General features: G+C 38.0%; 1 protein-coding gene and 1 long non-coding RNA gene across 5 annotated transcripts in view; one reads left to right on the top strand and one right to left on the bottom strand.

The window, feature by feature from the left end:
- The window catches only part of KCNT2 (potassium sodium-activated channel subfamily T member 2), a 131,610-nt gene that overhangs the window by 84,900 nt on the left and 23,086 nt on the right, over positions 1-23,624 (top strand). For 2 of the 3 annotated variants that reach the window (XR_010722424.1, XM_066192270.1), the window contains 10 exons: positions 575-785; positions 2,037-2,142; positions 2,372-2,544; positions 4,175-4,246; positions 7,398-7,532; positions 11,706-11,817; positions 15,618-15,719; positions 18,429-18,512; positions 19,793-19,921; positions 22,176-22,196. Coding sequence is in view for 2 of the 3 variants with exons in the window: in XM_066192270.1 (XP_066048367.1) it covers positions 575-785; positions 2,037-2,142; positions 2,372-2,544; positions 4,175-4,246; positions 7,398-7,532; positions 11,706-11,817; positions 15,618-15,719; positions 18,429-18,512; positions 19,793-19,921; positions 22,176-22,196 (1,145 nt within the window). In the remaining variant the exon portion in view is untranslated. The remainder of the gene's footprint in view (positions 1-574; positions 786-2,036; positions 2,143-2,371; positions 2,545-4,174; positions 4,247-7,397; positions 7,533-11,705; positions 11,818-15,617; positions 15,720-18,428; positions 18,513-19,792; positions 19,922-22,175; positions 22,197-23,624) is intronic. The other variant, XM_066192271.1, reaches the window with a different exon arrangement.
- On the bottom strand, positions 432-22,277 carry LOC136294496 (uncharacterized). Of its 2 annotated transcripts, none has more exons than XR_010722426.1 (5): positions 22,069-22,277; positions 17,180-17,321; positions 12,949-12,998; positions 4,953-5,022; positions 432-780 (listed from the first exon to the last, which is right to left on the bottom strand). It is a non-coding gene; the product is annotated as an uncharacterized lncRNA (long non-coding RNA). The 2 variants fall into 2 exon arrangements; XR_010722425.1 differs by lacking the exon at positions 432-780 and adding an exon at positions 2,466-3,439.

The following is a 23,624-nucleotide window of genomic DNA, read 5'->3' as shown; positions in this document are numbered from 1 at the left end:
AACATTTGCTCTCATATTTAAAAGAAACCGCACAGACAAACTAACAACAAAAACCAAACCAAAGAAAAACCCAGACAAAAGCAAACAAGCAGACCAAAACCAAAACCCCCAAACAAACAAATGGAATTTGATTCTATTTACTTGACAATGAGGAATTAAACTGCTTCAGACTGTGGTATAAAAAAGTGACAATGAAGTATATGCGAAGTGAAACAAGTGGGTAAATTATGTGAGTACTTCTTTGCCATTAATACCTGATTGTTTCTAAGAAGTTTTCATGAGCTTCTTAATTTAAAAAAACATCCTAAGTAAAATCTGCAGGTTGTTGAGGCATATAAATATGGACTGATTATATAAGATATGATTTTAAAGAGGCAGTTAACAAGACGACATAGACTAATTGTCAGGAACGTTACTTTCCTTGAGTACACTTTATGCATTTGTTTAATTTTAATGGAATAAACACAATGAGCATGGTGTTGCTGTCAGTCCTTTGCCCTGCAATCCCCCTTAAACTGGGAATCTCATTCAAACGTTCTGAGCAGCACTGAGGAGGTGTTTTCCCTGCCCCCAGGGACGGTGGCCATCGATTTACAGGACACGGGCTGCCGCAGCGGGGCCACCCTGGCGCTCCCCGCCGAGGGCGGCAAGGAGGGCAGGAGGCCCAGCATCGCCCCGGTGCTGGAGGTGGCAGACTCCTCCTCCCTCCACACCTGCGACCTGCTCAGTGACCAGTCAGAGGATGAAGCCATGCCCTCGGATGAAGAAGTCTCTGCAGGCCTAGAGTACGTATATTAAATGCAAAATGAAGTGAAAAGTTAGTACTATATAAAAAGCATCGATAATCTTCTTTGAAATGCAGATCAGTCTGAGGACTTCTAGGAAGCAAGTCCCATGAAGCCCAATTTTGGAATTATTGCCATTGAGGAAATGCTGGCAGAATGCCATAAGTCTACTTTGAAGTACAAAACTACCCAACAGATTAACTCTTCTATTTGCTGGAGATTTTCTCTTTGCAGTTATAAAAGCTATTGTCATGTATTGCAATGCATTCATAGCATATTTTAGGGTTGGTTTTTTTTAACTTTCTATAATTACTAAGTAAGCACTCACCAAATTTGTCAACAGATAAGTATTCCTGTCATGAGAATGCAGTGATAATCAGATCATCCAACAGGCTTTTTTGAATGCTGGGGCTGGGTGCGTGACTTCAAATTGCAGGAATGACAAAAAAGAAGTATGGGACAAATTATCATATTTGAGTCAAAGTGCTTGTTAGTGTTTTACTAAAAGTAATGATGAATTCAGAAAAACCCAGAAGATTCAATCCTGCTGTGTAGATGAGCAATTAGGTTTCTTGGGATTGTTGACAGGGGTGTTAAAACTGAAATGCACAATTAAGCCAGTGCCTCACCCAGCAGTTTCCCGTCTCCACGAGTGGCAAGCGTGAGAAGCCCCAGGGAAGATTATCAAGCTCCAGAGAAAAAATTAGTAGGACAAGTCATCTAAATATGCAGACTGAAACACCAGGATTTAAAAGGCCTCTTGTAAAAAAACCCACTAAGGCCAATTAGATATTTCACCTCATCAGGAAGAGGATTTGCCATTTAGAATTTATTTCAGCCATTTTGAAAGTACATTATTAAGGCTAAAAGGTAGTGACTTCACTCATTCTTGGTAAATGTTCGAAAAAAAATTAGAGAAGGAAGAGCAGAAGTACAGTTATTTCTTGTTTCCTTTCCTTCCTTTTTTAACTTACAAGTTTCCAGTTCAAAACCCTGTGATGGCACAGTATGATACAACAGACTGTTTTCAAAAACCCAAGCAAAATTCCTTCAGTCCCAAAAACATGGTAGCTTTCACTGAGTTCTGTTGAACTGGCTGCAAAACACGTTCTTTTCACCTCTATTAAACAGTTCATTTTGTGGACTTGACTCTAAACCTTGGACATATGTATAAACATCCCGTAAAACACTTGTGTAGGCAGCTGTATTTTGGTAACTTGCTATACTGAAAAATGTTTTTTTCTATTTTAGGTATGCCAAAGGCTATCCTCCATACTCTCCTTATATTGGAAGTTCTCCCACCTTTTGTCATCTTCTGCATGAAAAAGTACCCTTCTGTTGTCTAAGACTAGATAAGGTAAAGGGGGTTTCTGCTACTGGATAACACTGCATTCTCATTTGTCTCTTGCATCTGAGCAGAGCTAAATTGTGATTTCTCCTTAGAGATGAAGTTTGTGCAGTGTTTGCTATAATACTATAGTTTCTTCTCCTTTACATCACCAAGTGTTTACGTCTAACCAGGTGTCTATTGGGTCATCTGATACAATATTCACATCCACTGAACTTGTTTCTTACTTTGATTTTAGGGATGCCAGCATAACTACTATGAAGATGCCAAAGCCTATGGATTCAAAAATAAATTGATTATAGTTGCAGCAGAAACTGCTGGAAATGGCTTATATAACTTTATTGTCCCACTCAGAGCTTATTACCGACCAAAGAAAGAACTAAACCCCATTGTATTACTGCTGGATAACCCGTAAGGAGACTTTTTTTCCCCCCTTCTCATAAGTTTTAAACTCATTTTACCATTACTTCAATAGATGACCCCTTTTCATGTGGCCAGTTGAAAATCAAGAATATTATGGCACACTTATCTTTGAGAAAAGTTAATGACAAAAATCATACTCCATGTTCACTGTCATAAACAAAATTGACCTTTTATTGACTGTTAACAGCCATAGTAAACTTAAATGTTCTTACTCTTCATAGCCAATGTTTCAGCTAAGTTTTTCTTAAAATTACCCCCAAAAATGTGAATGTTATTGCTAAAATTAAATAGCTTAATAAACACTGTAAAAAGCAAGCTGTGTGACAGTTTCACAGCTACATGACAGCGCTAACCTACTTAACACAATGCACTTATTGGCCTGAACCAGTTAGGTATATTTTTAATAACTCGACACTCAAAGATAAACAGTTCTTTAAGCCAAAAGGACACCCACAGACGCACTTTATCTAAAATTATTTAAAGGCATGGATGAAAAACTGCAGTATTGTTGTTACTTTTATATCTCTTTTGGTGACTGCTGGAATTTTTCACATTTCTTGCTTTTAATGTTTCAGATAAATTTTGCCTATGTCAAGACTAGTTCATTTATACTCTGATAATTAATTAGTTTTTTGGGGGGTTTTTTGCAACACCTTGGTACAGCTCAGCTACTTAAAATCACAGTTTGAAAGACACAGAAATGGAGGTTAGCTGTACACAGAAAAGTAGAACAAGCTAAGAAAGCAAAAATGTCTTGTAGGTTGTGATTCCAGGGCTGACACTTCCCTCTGTGTAGATCTGTTGCAGTTCAAGTGATTCTTTTTTTTTCTACAAAGGCCTGCTGCGAAGTGTCCCACTTTCCCTCAGGCAGCTCCTTAGTCACCTGTGTTTGCAAAACAGCAGGTCTTTATGTAGGTACTATGGCATACAGTGAATTACACAAATTGAGAAGCCTGAATGAGGCTAAATCACTTTCACTGGCAAGATGAGAGCACAGCTGTGGGCACAGGGGGCCCTCTAGTGCCAGCTCCTTTTGCCAGCACAGTGCCCAACTTCACACACTTCATAGCTGAACCCACTTTTGATTGATTAATGTGAAGTAAAAGCTCTGCTTGCTAGTTAAACCAACACCCTTAGTGTTGGCTCTCTCTATGCAGCATTTGCAGCGACTCTTCTGAAGGGGAGTAGGCTTGAAAGCAGTAGGTGTGACAAAACCCAAATGATGATTTGATTTCCACTTCACATTTTAATTAAGAATTGTTGATGCTTATTTTAAGTCTTCCTGAGAAGACTCCATGCACACTGAAGTATAACTTGGTAGTGTGTCTTTGACATCACTCATTTGTTATTATATTTGGAACTGTCCTGTGCCATAACAGTTCTGATTTTAGAGGTGCATTTATTAATAGAAGCATGTTAATTCTGATCATTCGTTATAATCACAGCAAACTGTTGATTCACAGCTTTCTATTTCCTGCTTAAACTGACATTATAATCCCAAAGTTTAAGAAAGTTATTTTTTTAAACAACCCCAAACTACCAGTTGATTGAAATATTTTCAAAGAGATGCTGCTGTTGTGATACTGTGTTTCATTTTGTAATTCCATCTGCTGCTTAGGCCAGATATGCATTTTCTGGATGCAATCTGTTGGTTTCCAATGGTTTACTACATGGTGGGCTCTATCGACAAGTAGGTGAAATAACTGTTAGAAAACTTACCTTTGTAGTCTCAGTGGTTTGTTGTGTGTATCGTCATTGCATGTTTTAGTGTGTGTGTGTGTGTGTTGTAGCTGGAGATGAGCTTTTTGCATGCGTAGTCTGTGTCTGTGTGCTGTAATTTGGGATTTCAAATTTCTGATTTGTAAAGGAGCTCATTAGTGAAAAGCATGAGAGGGAGCACAAGTTAATATCTTCAAATACATAAAATAACACTTATTTAGGTGAGTCTGTATGTTTCTACAAATGAACAGATTATAGCCCTGATTCTAGTGTCAGTCTGTACTGAATTATAATTTGTTGGAATTCATTCACTGAAGTTTTGTAAAGATAGCTACAGAATGTAAACAGTCTTGAATGTGTCCAAAAGTCTTCATCTTCCACTACTTAAATTATCACTTACTCCTACATTTCTGTCTTCACCTCTGCTAATATATGTTTATGGATATAGGTTTAGCAACAGAACTTTAGTGTGAAAATCAGGCAGAAAAAAGAGAAGAGCAAAGACTCATGAATATTTTAGTGAACTCCTCTGTGTAGATTGTAAATTTAAAGAAAACTGTTTGCTTCACTACATAGTGAATACTGAATTGGGTCTACAAGCCCATAGTATTATTTCCCCCTGTAGAAATCTAAAAACTTATTTCCTGCTTATAATAGTGACACAGTTACAGATTTACCTTGATGATATCAAATCCTTGCGAGGTTTACAAAGAGCCCACAGAAATGTTGTGTACTTTACATTTTTTCCTATAAATCAAGAAAGGGTCACAGGTTATTCATGTCTACTACTTTCTTAACTCTTAATTATGTAATAGTTATAAAAAGAATTCATAATGGCAGAATAATTAAATTGTTGCCTTTTTCCCAACCTGGAAATGAAACTCGAGATAATTTCAGTAAGGAAGTAATATAAAAAGGGATCTTTATTTGAAAGCCTTCAGAGGCAGTTATGGAAAGATGTCCACAAAAACCTGCTCCTCCAGGGGTGAATAGAATGGTATAGGTTTTAGGAAATTAGCATAATTGATTAAAAGCACCAATTAGGAGGAAAAGTGGTGATGCAATTTCCCCCCAGGTCAAGCCCCTTCTCTGGAGTCCCCCCCTCAGCACTGGCTGTACTTTGTCCATGAGAATGTGTCTCAAAGAGTTCTCAGCCTTGGTTCCCAGGAAGAACCAAGATAGCTCCTGGGGCTTGGAGCTCTGGAATTTATTTTGTCATTCTGCCTAGGGAAAGGCCAGGGAAAATTACTGGGAAAAGTAATTACTAACACAACAGCCTACAGAGCTACAAATACATGTGTGAAGAATACAGATAAAAGGAAAAAGGCAAAACCCAAATTGCATCAAAATGTATACTCAAGAAGAAATACTCAAAGTATTCAAAACAATTAATAACTCAGATGTTAACCTGTTTTACTAACGTATAAAATTAATCTTTGTTTAAATTTACTGAGTTTATTCCAAAACGGAAATCGCCAGATCCCTCCCTTATGGTGTATCTTCCTGTTCTTTCAGAATTAAATGCATTTTTAAATAAATGAAGCATGCAGTCTTTGGAATAAGTGATTATTCAGAATTCAGAAGGTCACAGTAATACCAGCATGAACTTCTGCATCTTTTCTGACACTAAAATCACTTTAATTCCTGATGCAATAAGCAACTAGAGCTTGTAGAGGGTTTTTTTGACATCTATTATCATCAATAAGAATACTTTTAAAAATATAGTTCATACATATTCCCTGTGTTTTCCTCACCATGTTTTTAAAGCATGTACAACTAATAGATCTGATCGTCTGTAGATAAGAAATATATTGTAAAATATGCAAATTTTCCTTTCTTATTTAAGGGGTATAAAATATGTTCTCGAAGTACCACTTACTATCTATAAGTATCCAAAATATTTATCATTTGTTCACCATCAAGGAAGTATCATCATCTCAGAGATAAAACCACCAAAGGAATTACTTTCATTTACCTTTTTTTTTTTTTTTTTTTTTTTTTTTTTTTTTTTTTTTTTTTTTTAGAAGTAGATGGTTCACGGAAAAACAGCTTTACCAAAATTCACAGCAGAGATGCACTTCATCAAAATATGTAAAGTAGTCCCCCAGTACTTGGGTAGGATTTGAGATCTGTAACTGAACAGATTTCACACTTGTCTAGAAATCTAGTCGATCTTGAGAAACCTTTAGCTAGAGGTACCTGAGAACTAGAATTATAATACATCCACATTAGCATTTTTCAAATTCCCCACAAGCCAGCCGAATGTAACTGCTAAAATAAGAATAGCTGTTGAGCTTATGAAATATTGAAATGCAGAAAATCTGGGTATTTCAGAATATGCTGCTATTTTCAGGGATCAACTGAAAGTCTGAAAAAGCAGAAATACAAGTTACTCAGAAAAAATGTATGGACTTCTACTTGTGCACTCCAGGTTGTTAATAGATCACATAAAATCAGTTTGCTTTAGTCAACCATCAGTGATACTGCAGTTTCAAAAATAATGGTATATATTCTTCCAAAATAAGTTGTTAAAAAAACCCACCACACTTGTCAAAAAATGCTTAGGATCTGTAGAAAACATTGTTAAAACAGCTGAAACATGCTTCATTTTGGAGACAAAGCTACAAGGCATGATGAGAACTGGAACACAGCTGTCTGTGAGTGTTTTCTGTGGCTGGGCTTCACATATTGTCCAGCTGTGCACAAAGTTCTGCTGCCCTGGAGCTGCTCCTGAAAGCATCCTGAGAACACTCCAGCTGATTTATTAACATTTTGAAACAAAAATAAAACCGTGGGAAAGAGCAATCTGGACCATTTATTTGGGTTTTTCTATTATCAGAAGTAACTGCAATGGAGGAAGTTGTTGCAGTGGATAAGGCCAAAGTCTTCCCAAGTAACTGCTAAAGGCTTATTAAAAAAAAAAAACTGAAATAAATTTATCATCAACAGAAAAGAGGGACTGTAACAATCTACAGAAGTAGATTCCATATTCTGTTCTACCAATGAATTGAGATGTTATCCTAGATTATATTAGAAGTTGTTTTGTAGCTGATCTGCAGATGCCAGCCATGGCTAATCTTCTAAGTTGCTTGTTTCTTTCTCCCTCTTTCTCTTCACAAAAGCCTAGATGACTTATTAAGGTGTGGGGTCACCTTTGCAGCTAATATGGTGGTGGTGGACAAAGAGAGCACGATGAGTGCTGAGGAAGACTACATGGCAGATGCCAAGACTATTGTGAATGTTCAAACCCTCTTCAGGTAAGGCATTTTTGCAATCTATCTACACATCCTCATTAATTGTGAAATACTCAATGCCTCTAGTGCCAAGAACTTATTCTTTTTTATATCTTACTTAGGTTTTCCCTTACATGAAATTGTATCTTACATGGGGAAATTTTTTCCCACCTTGCTTAGCAATTCACTTAGAATCCTGAGGTATTCTCCTGAAAGCTCAGATGAAATGCTTTGCATCCCCAAACCAGATAATTATTTTAAAAGTTAGCTGTCAGGTTTACAGGAAGGAAAATAAAGTTACTCTCGAAGACTTAGGATGAAAGATAGTTGAGAAAAGAAAATTCACACTAATTCTAAAGCCCATAAGAAAAGCAGATCCTTCTAATGCTGAAAGGTAAGCTGTGCCTCACTATGAAGTTAGTAATAAGTGTTCATATTTTGAATATCTAATTTTGCACAAAAGTTAGGTTTTTAGGCACGTACGTACAACATCTCATGTGACAGCAACATGCTAAGAGTAATGAGAGTGTAATATGATCAGTCTGGTAAAGAGGCTGAGGAGGCTGTGATGAAAAGCAAAACACTGAGATTTGCTGTTCTTTTGAGAAATCTCCCCATTAAAGCCTTTGTGTTCAATATCTTGGTTCAATAAATGTGAAAAAATGTGTCGCTTTGAGCTGAAAAAAATATTATTTGCTTAATAAAAACATCCAAAAGATCTCACACAAAACAAAACACACTACACACAGTCAGCTATGAAATGCATCTCTGATTTGGGGCTTAAGCCTAGCACTGCCTGGTGGTCATTCTAACAAGACCTGTAAGAAAATTGAGTATGATTCAATGTTGCTTTAATTGCAATTACCTGTTTTCTGTGCCAAACCTTCCACAAAGACCTGAGAAAGATGCATAGTAAAAGCCTTTTGAATCCTTCAGTGGTTTGGAAAACTGAGCTCATTAAAATACAGTGGAGCTTTTTTTTTTGTAAATGCAACTCTGTGAGAATGCAGTTAAATGCTTTTTGCCTTTCTGCATGTGCTCAAAGGAAGCCAAATCTGCATTGCACAAGAAACGTTAATTCTGTCTTTTTCTAACGTTTCAGTTTCTGAATTGGTACTGGATACTTGCACAGGTGTGGGTTTCATACTCACACCTATGAAATTTGGGTTGAAACTTTAACTGAGCTTTATCTGTGCATCACTCAGCTCTACTTCTAACCATACAGTGCTAAGGGCATCTCACCGAGGTCTTCTATATACATCAATTTTTCAGAAATACAGTTTACACCCAGATGGAAAAAGGAGTTGTATCAAAAGAAAAACTTGCGAAGTCCCTTTTTTTTTTTTTTTTTTTGTTTTTCCCCTAGTAGTGTTCTACTTTGTAAAAGAAAAGATACATATGATAGTGTGCCATTAGATGTTACTGTGCACTCCTTCAGTTGTCTTGCATGCTGTTTGCAGCTAGATGGCAGCTTTAACTCATGTACAAATTCTGTGTCTCGTTCAGTATTGTTTTAATACTGCATATTTACAATCAAAGTAAACACCTTGGTTTAAGAATTAACAACACTTTTTCATAAAACTTTGTAAACTTTCACAAGTAGTGTATTGTATAATTTTTTTGATTTTTCCCCCCTAGAACCTATACAAACTTTCACTGCATTTCTATATTATATAAAAGTTGTAGAAATCAGTAAGCTTTGGGAAGAGGCATAAGGTAGTGGCATTTACCTGTGAATAAACTACATTCATTGCACTAAGGTAAATGGTTTTGTAAATGACCTTTAAAAATATATTGAAAGCTTTTTCATTACCTATGAATAGCTAATAATATCAGAAAGTAATGAAGAAAAGACTGGACGTGGTAGAGAGCAACAAGACTTGACCCCAACTAGTGTTAAAGAGGGATTTTCAACCCCTGGATTTAATATGCTGTTTTCAATGCTATCACATCATTGAGGAAGATTTCACTTTAGTCTCACCAGGTGAAACCATTCAGAGGATACAGGCTGATGTGCACACTCCTGATGTGAGTTTCTCAGGCCTGAAAAAGCCATGTGAGAGTGCTGCAGTAGGTCCAGCCTAGGCTGGCAGTTCTCATACACCAGTTGTGTCGTTTTCCCCCGATTTACATAAATTAGCAACCCTGCTTTGCCAGGAGAGTGTGCTCCCCACCCTGGAAGGCAGACACATTGTTTATAAGGACAGGGTTATTAGCACCTTTAGGGCTAGAAGCTGTGCTATCCCAATTAAAACTGTGACACAGCACTGACTTATCTGACACAGAAGAGTACACAAGTGGGACTCAATGGGCACACTGACTAAGAAAGAACAAGTTACCACGGTTTAAAAATAAAAGAAGAAATTAACAGTCTTGGATTATACCTTAAGATGGTTTTCACTTTTTAAAATTAAATAGGAAGCCAAACACTGAGTCCCTGTAGACAGGTGTGAGCCCACCTCAGAAAAACAACACGTTTCCTCATGTAGTAGGTCTGTAATACTATAAAGTTTTATTAGTTAACCTCTTAAAGGCTGTGTTTGAAATCCTGCAGGAAGCCTATGTAACAGGTCAGTGTTTTGGCTGATATCTAGGTGTCAGCACCAATTTAGAGATAAACCAAATGAGGTGCTATGATGGCATTGCATTATTTTCTGGGTTTATCATTGTGGTTTGGGAAGGAACTACATGTCTCTTGCTTGTCTGATTTCCAAAATACAAGTTCAACAGCAAGACATGCCTTCCATCAGGCTGGTGGGGGCTTTCTTTTCCCCATCCAGTCCTTTCTTACTAGAATGGGGTAGAAGAGAGGGATCTTTCCCCAGGAGGAGCCTGCTCCAGTGCTAGAAGTTGGCAGGCAGTGTGCCTTACACCCAGGGCAAGATGCAATCTGTCCCTGACTACCTGCAGAGTAATTTCCCCTAATTTGGCTAAAAGACACTCGTAAGTAAAATATTTTACCAATACCAATTTTGAAACTGATTTCCCAACATGAATCAGTTTTCATATCTTGGTGATAAACTAAATCATCTTTCAAGAGAAACACAGCAGCCTGAATTTTTTCCTGCTGTGTGTATTTCATCATGAGATCAGCTTGAATTTCCTGTTACTCCTAATTCGGAATTCTGTAGTGTTAATTTTCAAATACAATGTGGGATTAAAACATATTGGCAGATAGTCTGGATATACATTTCCCCACATTTAGGGTCTGCTTGAATTGCCATTTCAGTGATGTTTCTCCCTGCAAAAATGAGGGAAAAGGACAAGACTTGCAAAAAGGTGCATTGAATTCCATTTGACCTAATTTACCAAATCCTGCTTCCATGAGAAGTGAGACAGAAGCCACATCAATGATGCAATTAGTACAACAATTACCGATTATTAAGTGTAGATAAGTAGCCTCAGGATCATCAAAGGAGGCTACAAATGTACATCTCATTTTCTGACACGAATCTGTAGAGGAAAGATTTAAATCATAATATATGGTCTATTTCAACTTGTTTAGTATTTGAATAGTGTAAACTATGATTTTCTTTCTGTTTCTTGGAGCCCTGAGTGCTCTTTAGTCTGCTGCTTGAAAATCTGTGTAACTCAGCCAGTTCACAGTTGAGCTTTCTTCACTGCTTTTAGTTACTGGAAGCCTGAATTGGTGTTAAGTCATAAATATTTTGTATATGTAAATATTTCAAAGTGAGAACATAAGTATACATAAACATACATTTTCTCAGCAACTCCCACAAGTGTCACTTTTCATCTATATTGCTCAGACTGTAGTCACAGCATGCAAACAGGCCTCAAGAAGGAAAAACCCAACTGGAAAGGGTACATAAATCAGTAGCGCTTTACATGCAACCAGGTAGTAAGTACAAGCTTTAAACTTTTGCATTTTTTGTTGTTTCCTACAAATTTGTGATATTGTACCAATTATTACATAAAACCTCTGATAATTAAGTTGTTTTTCTCTAGCATTTAAGTATTTTGTGAGCTCAGTGTGTGCTTCTTCATGAATTCTACAGAGAATGTGTTGTACTTTCCTCTGCTGCTGGACCAGCATTTCATTGGGCTCAGACTCACCACAGGTTTCAGGACTTCATTAAAAGCATGGACACAAAGCACAGGCTGTAGCTTTATGTAGAGCCTTACGTAAATGTATTGTTGTAATTAGAAGTATAACCACCACATTCTTTTAAAATGCAGGTTGTTCTCCAGCCTTAGCATTATCACAGAACTAACTCACCCAGCCAACATGAGATTCATGCAGTTCAGAGCCAAAGACTGCTATTCTCTTGCTTTGTCCAAATTGGAAAAGGTAAGGAGATTTGCCTCCCCCCACCCTCAATTTAAATGTTATATTTTTATTACTTTTTTCCAATTTTGTAACAGTGATTTCAGAACAAGTGAAAACAGTGAAATGATTTATGGTTGTGACCTACTGTATAAGATTTTTTTTCCAAAATTCTACCCTCATTTAAGAATAAAGTTTGATTTGATTTAATCAATTTACAATATAATATTAATCAACCAACTCCCTAGTGGAATTTGCTCAAGGAAAATGAAATATTTTTGGATAATTAAATATTTAGAGCTGATGTAGTTGTCTAAGAGGCTGACACTGGCAGTTAACATGGAACATCTTTTAACTGACTTAAACGTTTAGAACATGCAGCTTTCATTATAATGTATTTTTTAATTTCACTTTATTTTAAAGGCACTATAATCATGTCTTCTGTACACATTTCTGTGTATCTGTTTGAGGTAATGGCATTACTGGGATGGTTCGAGAATAGCAATTGTTCTCTGTCAGAATGATGAGAGGGACAGCAACACTAGTTAAATGTTAGATAAAACCTTCATATTCTGTATGCACATTTGGCATTTTCAAACTGCGGAACCGTGGCTGTATGGAAATAAATTTAATCTGCTTGTTCAAAATCCTGTTACTTAAAACAAGTGGAGAATAGGAAGTAATACTGTGCATCTGTTTAACTCTCTAAACTCAAGGACAATCCTCTTTCTCACAAATCTTCACTGGTGATCTGACCTACCCACCTCTGCACTCCCCAAATTTTACAGTATTAGTATTACCTTCATGATCTTTCAGGCCATATTTGGAGTTTGTGAGAGAAATAATATCACTTGGACAGTCTTCAAGGGCAGAAATTCTTTACTACATTATTTTTTTCTCCCTATCAGTCTGCTGGGTTTTCTCATGTATCCTTCCCAGTCAGTGCAACTCAGAAATCTTACATATCTCGATGAATTTGAATTCATGCCAAAATCATTACCATTATAAAGATTTAACACATAATTTCCATTTCCTACTTGTACCATAAATTTCCTAGGTTCTGGGGATTTCAGAGTTCACTATTTACTGTATAATATTCAGGTAGGTAACTTTAATATATACTTAATGGAAAAGAGCCTTTCCATAGAAACTTACCTTCTCAGGCTGGTTTCTTACAGAGGAATTGAATGCTGCAAAAATTCAGCCTGTGTGGACGAGACAGGATAAGGATGAGAAGTAAATCTTTTACTCTGTTGAATATGACACTTTGACCACAAGATGGAAATATCTGGGTGGCCTTTCATGATTTTTATCTTTTCCTGTAGTAGCATGAAGGTTTGATCTTGTGTTTAGGTGGTGTTCTGACAGAGACACAACCTGGAGAGCTGTGAGGAAGCCAGACAACAGTTGTTGCACAAAGAGAGGAGCTGTTTGAAGCAGGAGGCTCAGCTTTTTTGGGATAATGCCACCACTCCCACTACCCTTTAAGGTTTGCACCTGTGGCTCCTCCATTGTAGCACTTCCTCCCTCCGTGGTAAATCCATGAAGGATAAGCCAAAACTGGCTGGAATCTGCTTTGCCAATTCTTTCAAGGCAACAAGGACCAACAGTAGGCTGGGGCCTTCAACACTGTGTTTCAACCTAACAATATCTTGGTGCACTATGACTAATAGGGTTTCTGAAATTATTTGCTAACATATTCCCTTAATCTGATTTGAATTGAATTCTGGAATTCTCTGTGGACTGTCTTCTTCCATGCAGTGAAACCAGGATTTTTATCTCAGTTCTTTCTTGATTTACATATGCTCCTTAATTTTTCAACCAAATGCTCTAGAAATACTTTAAAATATTTTAACTTGACTATCTTTATTACTCTATTGTGCAAAAGTTATGAAGATAGGTTGGAAGCTGAACATTTAATGAACTCCTATCCAAACTATGCTCTGCTGGAACAGAGATAAGATAAGGGAATCTTATCTCAAAGAAAGAAAATTTTCTTCATTGCTCTTGCAGTTGTCTGCTGTTGATATTTCCCAGTCACTTCATCTTAACATTTGCAGGGGGAACTTCACAGGTGGTGCTGTAGTTCATACAGTGTTTCAGAACTCCCTCATGCAAAATGAAAGGCAATTAAAAACTCCACTAAAAATTACCTAAAGCAGTCAAACATACAGTTGCTTGTTATTTCTGCATTAAGCACCTCATTTTCAGAAAGACTGAGAATGTCAGGCAAGTTGCCCTGAGGTAGCAGTGAAACACACTTGCAAAATTGGCTTTTCAGCCTAATGGGCTGCAGAAGACAGATACACAAATCAGATGTCCATCTGCTGTTGCAGCTGCAACTTTTCTCATTTTAGAGATAAATAAATCTGACAGTAAACTCGGCACTCACATAGGAGAAAGAAGTGGCCTTTATACAACAGAGAAAAGGAAAAACAAAACACCCACACTCTAAACTCGAAATCTGTGTTCTCCATTTGCCTTGCATAAGAAAACAAATGAGGTAACCACTCCCTCTTTCTTGAAAGAACGGATTTGTAATGTTTTGGATAGGATTCAGACTTTAGTTTGCTATGGGGTTTTTTTTCCAAGTAAATACTGCAGGTGTTACTGATAAAAATTCTAAAGCTGTAAGTGATCATTTTGAAATAAGAACAAGTTCCTATATCTTTTAATCAAACCCAATCTTGTGGTTTTGTATCTTCCACAGGGATAAGCACACAGATGTTAGGTGGGCAGAAATCTGTCTGGGATGGCCCAGTATATTTGCAGTGATTAACACAGAGCCAGGCTGCTTTTTTAACCTTCATAATGGGGCCTCCTATTTCCTGTCTCCATTTCTTTTCCTTTAATATCATTTAGGTATTAACCAGATTTGAATTAACATTAAGTGATAAAAAACAATAATGACATACGAGTTATAAAAAGAGATTGGTACCTCTTATTATTGGTGTCTTATTTTACACAGATCTCTAGCAATTTCCATAAATTCTAAAATTGTACAAGCAATTAGCACACAACTTTGGCTGTTGAACAGACAGGTTTTTAGGAAGTTTGTTCCAGAGCAATACCAGAAAATTAATTGGTTCTTGCCAAGAAAGTGAGATTATACTTCTCACAAATCTCTTTGAAGCAAGAATAAAGGAAAAGCAAGGCTCTAGCAGAGATGGAAGGAAACTAAACTGGCCTGGTGCAGTCATATGAGGGACAGCAAGGCCAAGGACCGGGTCCTGCCCTTGGGTCACAGTCACCTCCTACAGCACCACAGGATGGGGCAGAGAGGCTGGAAAAGCTGCTCAAGGATGGGGTTGCTGGTTGACAGCCTCAGCCAGTGTGTGTGTGTGTGTGTGTGTCCAGGTGGCCACAAGGCAAATGGCATCCTGGTTGGTACCAGGGCACTGATCGACCCCTGTGCCATTTCTTCCCTTTTGCACCAGATTCTGTTCATCTTTCCTGTTTCCAGGATGACAGTCCACTGCTAGCACCTAGGAATTGGAGCAGGTTAACAGGAGCTAAGCACAGTTGATATCCCTCCATCTTTTTAAAATTAATCTAGTGGAATATGCCCGTGCAGTTTGGGAGGTGATTACGGAAATAACATATACGTTGATCAATGTCTTTCAACCTGAAAAACTGTACCGACTGAACAAAGATGCTCCATACTTGTAGGAAGAAACTATGTTGAGAGTAAAGGGGTTTTACACTTCTGACTTCTTTCAAGATACCATCTATTTCATGTTTTTGTTACAGTCCGTCCAAAGCCAGCATTAAAATATTTTCTATTTTTTAATTTCTATTTTTCTGCTTTTTTAATTCCTTAACAGAAGGAGCGGGAGAAGGGATCTAATCTGGCATTTATGTTTCGACTGCCCTTTGCTGCTGGCAGGGTTTTCAGCATCAGCATGTTGGACACACTGCTTTATCAGGTACTATGAACCGTAATGTGACTTAACACAAATATTGCCACCCATTTTATTGTGTTTAATTGCTGGATGACCCTATTTTCTGACATAGGATCCATTAAAGTGCATCTATACTGGGACCAATCAATGGCAAAAGATAATGGAGCATGCTCCATTAGTTCAGTTATCAATCCCAAAATCATCCTGTGACTGCACAAAATCTGATGTTCCATAATGGAATACTGTGTATGCACCTCTCTGCAGTCAAATAGCTTCAATAAGGCCTACATAAATTACAGATCATACAGCACAATAATGCTTGTACTCTGCAACAGAAAAGGCAGTGCCCCTTCCCACAGCATCGTGTCCTTAACAGAAAGGAACAGAATTACTTTAATTTGTAATTTATTAGTCTCCTGCATTTGCTGATAAAGACCTCAATTACTTCATAGTGTCTTCTCCTCTCATTCATTTCAACTAGACCTGCAGAGGCCCAATCATTACGTTGTAAATTAAGCCATGCTTGCCCTTGCAAGGAATGCATTCAGTGGTTACAAAGAGACAGGAGGGGAAGAAAAGGCAGCAATTCAACCTTGTGGCTCAGAATCCAGGAAGTGGCGACGACACTGAGAATCAGGGAAGAGCACAGCTTCAGAGAGTTGAAGAAAAAATTTGAGAAAATACAGTCAGGGCAAATGGAGGCAGTAGTTGCTAGTTTCAGGGTGGTAAATAGGCCAATTTTCTCACTCTTCAGCAGTGCTCGTGTTTCTGCACACTCTGACACACCAGGGTGCCCGAGGAGCAGCCCCCAGTGCCACCCTTCAAGGATCAAGGCACACAGCACAAGCACCACCATGGCCCACATCATCCGTTCACCTGAGCAGCCTCCTGCTTTGCCTCTGCACAGGGATAGCCTGTGGATGCTTTAGTACTCAGGTGGAAACCACCCTTGCAGGGAAATTAATTTACTTGGTAATTTGGTGCATGAAAGGTGTTCTTTCATCGCAATCCTACTTCCAAATAAATCTCCTGAAGGCAAATCCAACGTCAATAAAAAATTCCTGGAGCTAAACTTTTCTCAGGAAATCATTAACATATAAACCAGTCACAATATAAGTATGAACATATATATTTTAAGGTTCTAGAAATAAATGTATTTGTATATAAAACAGCTTCATAATCATGCCCCAGATTATCAGCATCACATACCACAAATATTAAATAGAAGTTGAAATACCAAAGACATATATATATAGAAACAGATCTGTCAATCATCAACAGCTCCTGGCGGCACATAGGTAGTGTCAATATTTTATATTTGCTCCTAGATATGAATAATCGTGCTATGACTTGACAGAGTAACACCATTCACCAGGAAGTATTTAGAACAAAAAGCCTCACATGCTCATTCTCACTTTAATTCCACCCATCCTTCCTTTGAACTGCTACTGCTCATAGGTGAACTGCCTTTTTTCTAGAATTACCTTCCTTACTCCAAGTTAGAAATTCTGTAACAGCAGCTCTTTGTTCTTTTACACGGTCCCATTTTCTGTTTTTTTCTTCTGCAAGAAACAGAGCATATGACATGGGGAACATCGGGGTTCAGCTGGTGCTTCCCATTATAGGCTGAAAGAAAAGCATTTAAATTATCTTTAGGACAGTGACTGAAAAATGAAAACTTGGTCTTGCAAATCCTACTGAATAAACCTGTTTATCTAATAAAAATTCCATGGCAGAAAAGGGGCAGCCAAGATAACAAATAGGTTTAATTTGCAAACAAATTTTATTCGAGATGCTCCTTGGCATTTAGCCCATCACAACGGGAAGACTACCAGTACAAAAATTAAAATAGTTGAATCACCAGTGTATCAAATGAAATCCATCCAGCTTCTGAGTTTGAACAAATCCAGATTCTATAGCTCTAAAAGATTTTTGTAATACTTCCGTGAGGTATTTCTTTGTTAGCTGTGCATTTGCATGAAGCCAGCAGAGCTACAGTGTGTGCTGCGTTCCAAGGACTGCTATGCTGCCCTGCTACACCTGAGTACAGGTGGCAAAGAACAGCTCAGCCACAGATAGAAGAGCATTCACATGGCCCTCTCATTCCAGCAGCCCAACCCAGGAAGAGAAATATTTGTGATTTTAGCTGATGCAATTTTAGTCTGTTCCTGGCCTTAGTCTACACTAAACTTAATTTCTACCTTTTAACCAATAGCAACACACAGTTTAGCAGAGCAACAAGGCATAGCAACCCTTAAAAATCTTTCAGATTACTCATTTGAATAAAATAATAGCAGTTTCACCTTAGAGGGACCCACTGAGGACTGCAGACCCATCTAACATATGCCAGCGTTTCTTTTCACAGCAGAGTTCATTATAATTTCACACCTCGTAGGGCTAACACCTCACTTCCACTGACACATCCATCTTTGCTTTTACTGTGCCTTGTTATGCCTTAGTCTTCTGAATCTTGTATGTACATTGCATGCACATGCAGAGCCAGTTTAGAAAAACTTACCTTATATAAGTAAATTCAGAAAAAAAAAAGAAAAAAGAAAAAAAAGAGAAAAATATAGGTATTTCTACAGCGATTAAGATACTTAAAGAGATGGACTGTAAACACAGATGTAAAATTTCTTTGAAATTCACACATGGTGCTAATGGTTGCCTACTCATTTGTTCATTAAAGCTTTTTTCTTTCTTTTCTGTCTCTCCTGTTAAAAAATCTTGCAGTCATTTGTGAAAGATTATATGATTTCTATCACAAGACTTCTGCTGGGACTTGACACCACACCAGGATCTGGGTTTCTTTGTTCTGTAAGTTATTAAAAAAAAAAAATCAGTACAGAGTACCAGAGAAGATTCTGTACTGTCTGCAAAATACTTCAACTTTCTTTGTATGGCATTTCCTTTTGGGAAAGTTCAAGAAAGGCCGTCTGTTTCATTTTTAATCGGGGAGAAAATGAGGATGTTAAACAGAAAACATACTCACTTTTACTTCCGTAACAAGAAAACATCTCCCCAAGAAAAATGCATTCTAGTCAGCAGAAGATTGGAAAGTCATGAAAACAGAGGAATAGTGCATTTTGTATGAAATACCAATGGCAGTTCAGCAACCTGCATTGTGCAGCCTGGCCAGTACTATCTCCTAGTCCCCCATTCCTATGGGCAATAAAGGGCAAAAGTAGATTTTCCATAAAGATCATATGCATTAAATGACTAGGAGCTGGACTTAAAAAATCATCTTGTTATTATATATGTCAATATTCCCCAGTGCAATTTAATTGTGTATATACACACATAAAACCTTAAACAACTGAAGTAATTTTTACTAAAATAAACCCTGCCTTTTTGTTTTCTCACACACCCATCATACCCTGGGTAACAAACAGATCAATACAAGTTCATTTATTAAAAGTTGCTTTGTGGGGATCTATAAAGAACAGCAGTGAGGCATCAATGGTTTAGAAAAGTTCTTTCAATAAAAATTACATATTTCTTGGTCAATCATTAAGCTTCATTATAGTGAATGTAAGAACACTTGAAAGTACAATTGAATCTCTAAAAAGGAACTCATACATCTTAAAATAAAGCTAGTAATGAAATAAGTGAGCTTCACGTAAGACTTCTTATGCCACTTATGCTTAGTGCATTACTTCCTCCCCACTCCCTTGTCCTCACATATTCAGCCTGCAGTCTGGTGGACAAAATTCAAATTCCAAATACTCATGCACTCTAGTCTGTCCATACCAGCTTCTTACTGCTGACAATATTTAGTTTATTCATTTATATTTTAGTCAAATACAGACACTGGGTAAAGGCTGCCATGCAAATTTTACGTAATCTTAAACCAAGACCAGAAGTTCATATTGCTAAACTGCTTCCACCACAGTGTCTTCTAAACAGGGAGAAAGTAAAAGAAACAGTCTGACAAATTCAATAGAAGTTGCAGATTTGTTGTGGAGCAAAGGTAGAATAGTACAAAGGGATAATTAGTAGCTCGTGTTTGGTTTTTATTTTTTTATCATGAGTAGCATAGTGAACAGTGATAAACACTCAGGAGTTAAAAGTCCTCCCTCCTGTTATTATTTGTTCAGATGAAAATCACAGAAGAGGATCTGTGGATTAGGACATATGCCAGACTGTATCAGAAGCTTTGTTCCTCTACGGGAGACATTCCCATTGGAGTCTACAGGACAGAATCCCAGAAGCTCACAACATCTGAGGTGGGTCAGTTCGCCCTGCTTTCCTGTGGGTTTGACTGCAGAGTGCACGGGGCCTCTGCTGACACATGGATGGTCACACTAACCCAGGCTGAGCTCCTGACTCCAGCAGTGCCCACAGCCCCTGGACACCTGGCCTTGGATTGCTGTGCTGGCCTGCAGGGACTGGATGGATGGGAAACGAGGGGCAGCTGGGCACAGCCAGCACCCACTCTGCTCCGACCTGGCTGTGCTCACTAAGGGCAGTGTTTGTAACAAACCCTGTACCCAGGCTCTCTGGCACTTGTCTCTAAACAGGCAGCATTTTTGGCCTTCTAATTCACTCTCTTGTTGCTCATTTCTTGTTAGTTTTATTCAAAGTATTGTGGGATCTCGCTAATTTTAGCTGCTGAACAGTAGTAATATTTTATGTATGTATTTCTGTGTTTGCCACATAAACGTGTACATTTCTCCATCTCTCTTTTTATAAAAAATGGCAAAAATCCCAACTATTTAACATACTTTATTTGTCTGGGCAGCTGTGATTTCTGTCATGTATTATCCCTTTGTTTACATGACCATTAATACTACCATCTCATTAAATCATGGCTTTAAAATGCAAAAGTGAGCAACAACTCTCTCATTTCTTCTGAAATACTAAGACATAGTTTACACTAATATCCAAGATAGGTAATTTATACTTTCTTTTCCATATTTCAGAAAAATACTAGAAAATCTTTGGGCATATAATGCTTAAAGGCAAGGTTTGCTCTCGAGGAAGTACATTCAGCTGAAGTTAATTTTAAAAAAAGGCTGAGAAAAAGCTGTGCAAGATTCCACCCATTTCATAGGTGTATCTCTCTGTGGACCACTGCTATCTCTGCAGGTAGCTTTTACAGCTTAGCCAGTACAGTCTGTCACTGCAGCAGTGTCTTTTGAAGTATAGCAGCGTTACCATAATCCATCAAAATCATTCTTTGGAGAAGAATGTAGTCAGCCTCACTGCTAATATGAAAAAAAAGGTCTGTCACATCTTTCCACAAAAGTGAGGACATACTGGATTTTAAGAATTCATTAAATAAGGATAAGGTAAAATTCATGGCAATGCTTTATTCTCACATTCAGGGCTGGCTATTTAACTTCAGGTCCAAAAAAAGACAATGTGGAGTTCTGCTATTACCTCTTACCAACTTTCACAGGTAATCTCACAAAGAATTTGAGTTAAATCAGGTAGAGGATTAAGGAAGGGAGGTTGGAGAAACCTCCTGGTTAAGTTTTCAAATTGTCAGGTGTTGGACAAATGTGGAAGAATGGCACTCTTCCTTTATTAAATGCAGAAAAAGCAGCTGTTGATCTTTTTAAGCTGAAGGCTCTGAATGCAGTCCCCCAGTGGTATTTTCACACAAATCCTTGTGCAATTTCTTTTTTAGTGAGTCAGAATTTGTACAACCTTTCCCCTCTAGAGAGGGGCAGGGAAATCTCCCCTCACCTCCCTTTTCCCCAGAATACAAAAGAGCAACATCTAGCTCTGTGTCTGTGGCCTTTATGGATAGAGACCTACAAACACAGAGATGTTGAAAGCTCTAATCTTTCTGCAAATGTTTATTTTGAAGTTAAATGAATTTTTTACTTATTTCACTAATGAAATATTAGCACGGGTTAACATTTTAGCTTTTCAATACATTAAATCAGAAGAATGTCTTTGGGTAAGATCTTTAAAATGAAAAGAAGAGAAAAGAAGTTCACTCTTTTTACTCAAGAACTATGAACTTCTAACCAAAATTTGAAGGTTTATAACTCAGAGAACGTTCAACATGATTATCAATTTGAGTTTAAACAGACATAAACTAAATTTGTGTTGCACCTACCTGGGTGCTGTCAGGTAATAACATGGGTAACTTGAGTCACGAGGACAAAATATGCCAATAGTAATATTTAATATGTGTGGTTTATCCTCTGGCACTCCCTTTTTCACTATCTGAATGAGAAGCCCTCACTTCACTGACAGATACTCATAATTTCTTTAAAAATAAAGCAAGTTTTTAGTGACCCAGTAACTAACTAACAAGTCAATCTAGCCTGCCTCTCAATGACTATGATCCCTATGACCCAAACTATTTCCATTATATTCAAAATACATAAAAAAGAGACATGAAATCTTTTTTCATTACCTGTGTGGCTGCTTTTCTGTGGCTCCTGTTTAATAGTCCGTATTTGTTTCTTTGGATTCACTTCTGTTTAAATTGTCTTTTGTTTTCTTTTTCCCTTTCTTTGTCAGTCACGAGAAACGGCTTCACAAGTAAGTATTTGCTCACTGTCTGCCTGTTTCTGGGTGTCCTGGTTGAAGCGAGCCCCACACAGCTGCTGGCTTGCTCCCCCCAGTGTGGGATGGGGAGAAAACTGAGAGGCTGAAAGGGAGAAATTTCATGGGCTCAGGTGGAGGCAGTTTGATAACTTAAGCAAAAGCTGTGTGTGAAAGGAAAGCAAAGCAAAGAGTTTGCTAATATTTCAGATGGGCAGGGGGTGTTTGGCCATCTCCAGGAAAGCAGGGCTCCATCAAGCACAGCTAGGAAGACAAATGCCTTAAGTCCTCTCATTCCTCCAACTTCCTGCAGCTGTTCCTGTGGAGCACAGCACTATGGATAAGGGATATCACTTTAGTCAGTTTGGGATCAGGTCTCCTGGCTGTGTCCCCTCCCAACTTCTTGTCCTCTCCCCCGGCCCACTTACTGCTGGGGAGGATGTGAAGCAGAAAATGCCTTGGCTCGGTGTCAGCACCACTCAGCAGTAATGAAAACATCCCTGTTATTAACACATTATCATCACAAATCCAAAACATAGTCCCATACTGGCTGCTATGAAGAAATTTAACTCAATCCCAGCCAGAAACTCTATGTTAGGTTCAATTTTGGGAGTAAAATCCTCACAGAAAATAGAACTATGCAATGGATCAGCCTTGAGTAAATGGATCTTAAAGCAACATTGTTCTGGACACAAACAGCTTGCTAAAAATCTGAAAGCTGACAGACTGGGAATTTCAAAGAAGCCCATTGGAATTCCGGTTCCTTTTGGGCCTGCTCCTGTTGAATTCCGAAGGTAACAAATCACCTTTACAGTGAAAAGATCATCTGGTGAAAGTCTTAAGCTTAAACACGTTAAATGCTAGTGGAGCAAAATCCCCAAGTTTATCTCAAAAGGAAAGTGTGGCTGTACTTAGCAATTGTTTAGACAGCTTTTGGAGCAGAAAAGCATTTCTAGAACCCTGGATTCAAGTGGGCAGAGCAGGAAAATTTACTTATTGTAGAACTTGCAGTAAGGTAAAAATAAGGCATTGCTTCAGAATGGAACAGATGAAACTACCCCTTCAAACTGTTTGACGTTTTACACACAGCTCCCAGGGAGCAGCAAGGCAAGGGAGCAAAAATCTAAAGTTAATCAGTGATTGGTGCTATCACCACAGCCATCTCAATCACCATCATCTCATATGTGCACACTGGTGCGTCCATGACTACATTCCTATTCCTGCCATGACCAGCCTAAGGTTTAGATTTTAGGGCATGAAATGTTCTATTGGAACACCATGCCTGTCTGGCAGCACAAGTGAGCAATCATATCCTTCAGGGCACACTGTGGGATAGGTGAGACAGGAACCTGCCTTTAAAAAACAAAAAGGAAACAAAACTAAGGGTTTAAAGGCAAATATTTCTTCACTGTGTGGCACAGGAGT

This window comes from Chamaea fasciata, unplaced genomic scaffold, assembly GCF_029207755.1.
Source record: "Chamaea fasciata isolate MVZ Bird 193981 ecotype frontalis unplaced genomic scaffold, bChaFas1.0.hap1 SCAF_10, whole genome shotgun sequence".
Classification (NCBI taxonomy): Eukaryota; Metazoa; Chordata; class Aves; order Passeriformes; family Sylviidae; genus Chamaea; species Chamaea fasciata.
The sequence above is the reverse complement of the archived record's forward strand: the minus strand, read 5'-3'. Positions and strand labels throughout refer to the sequence as shown.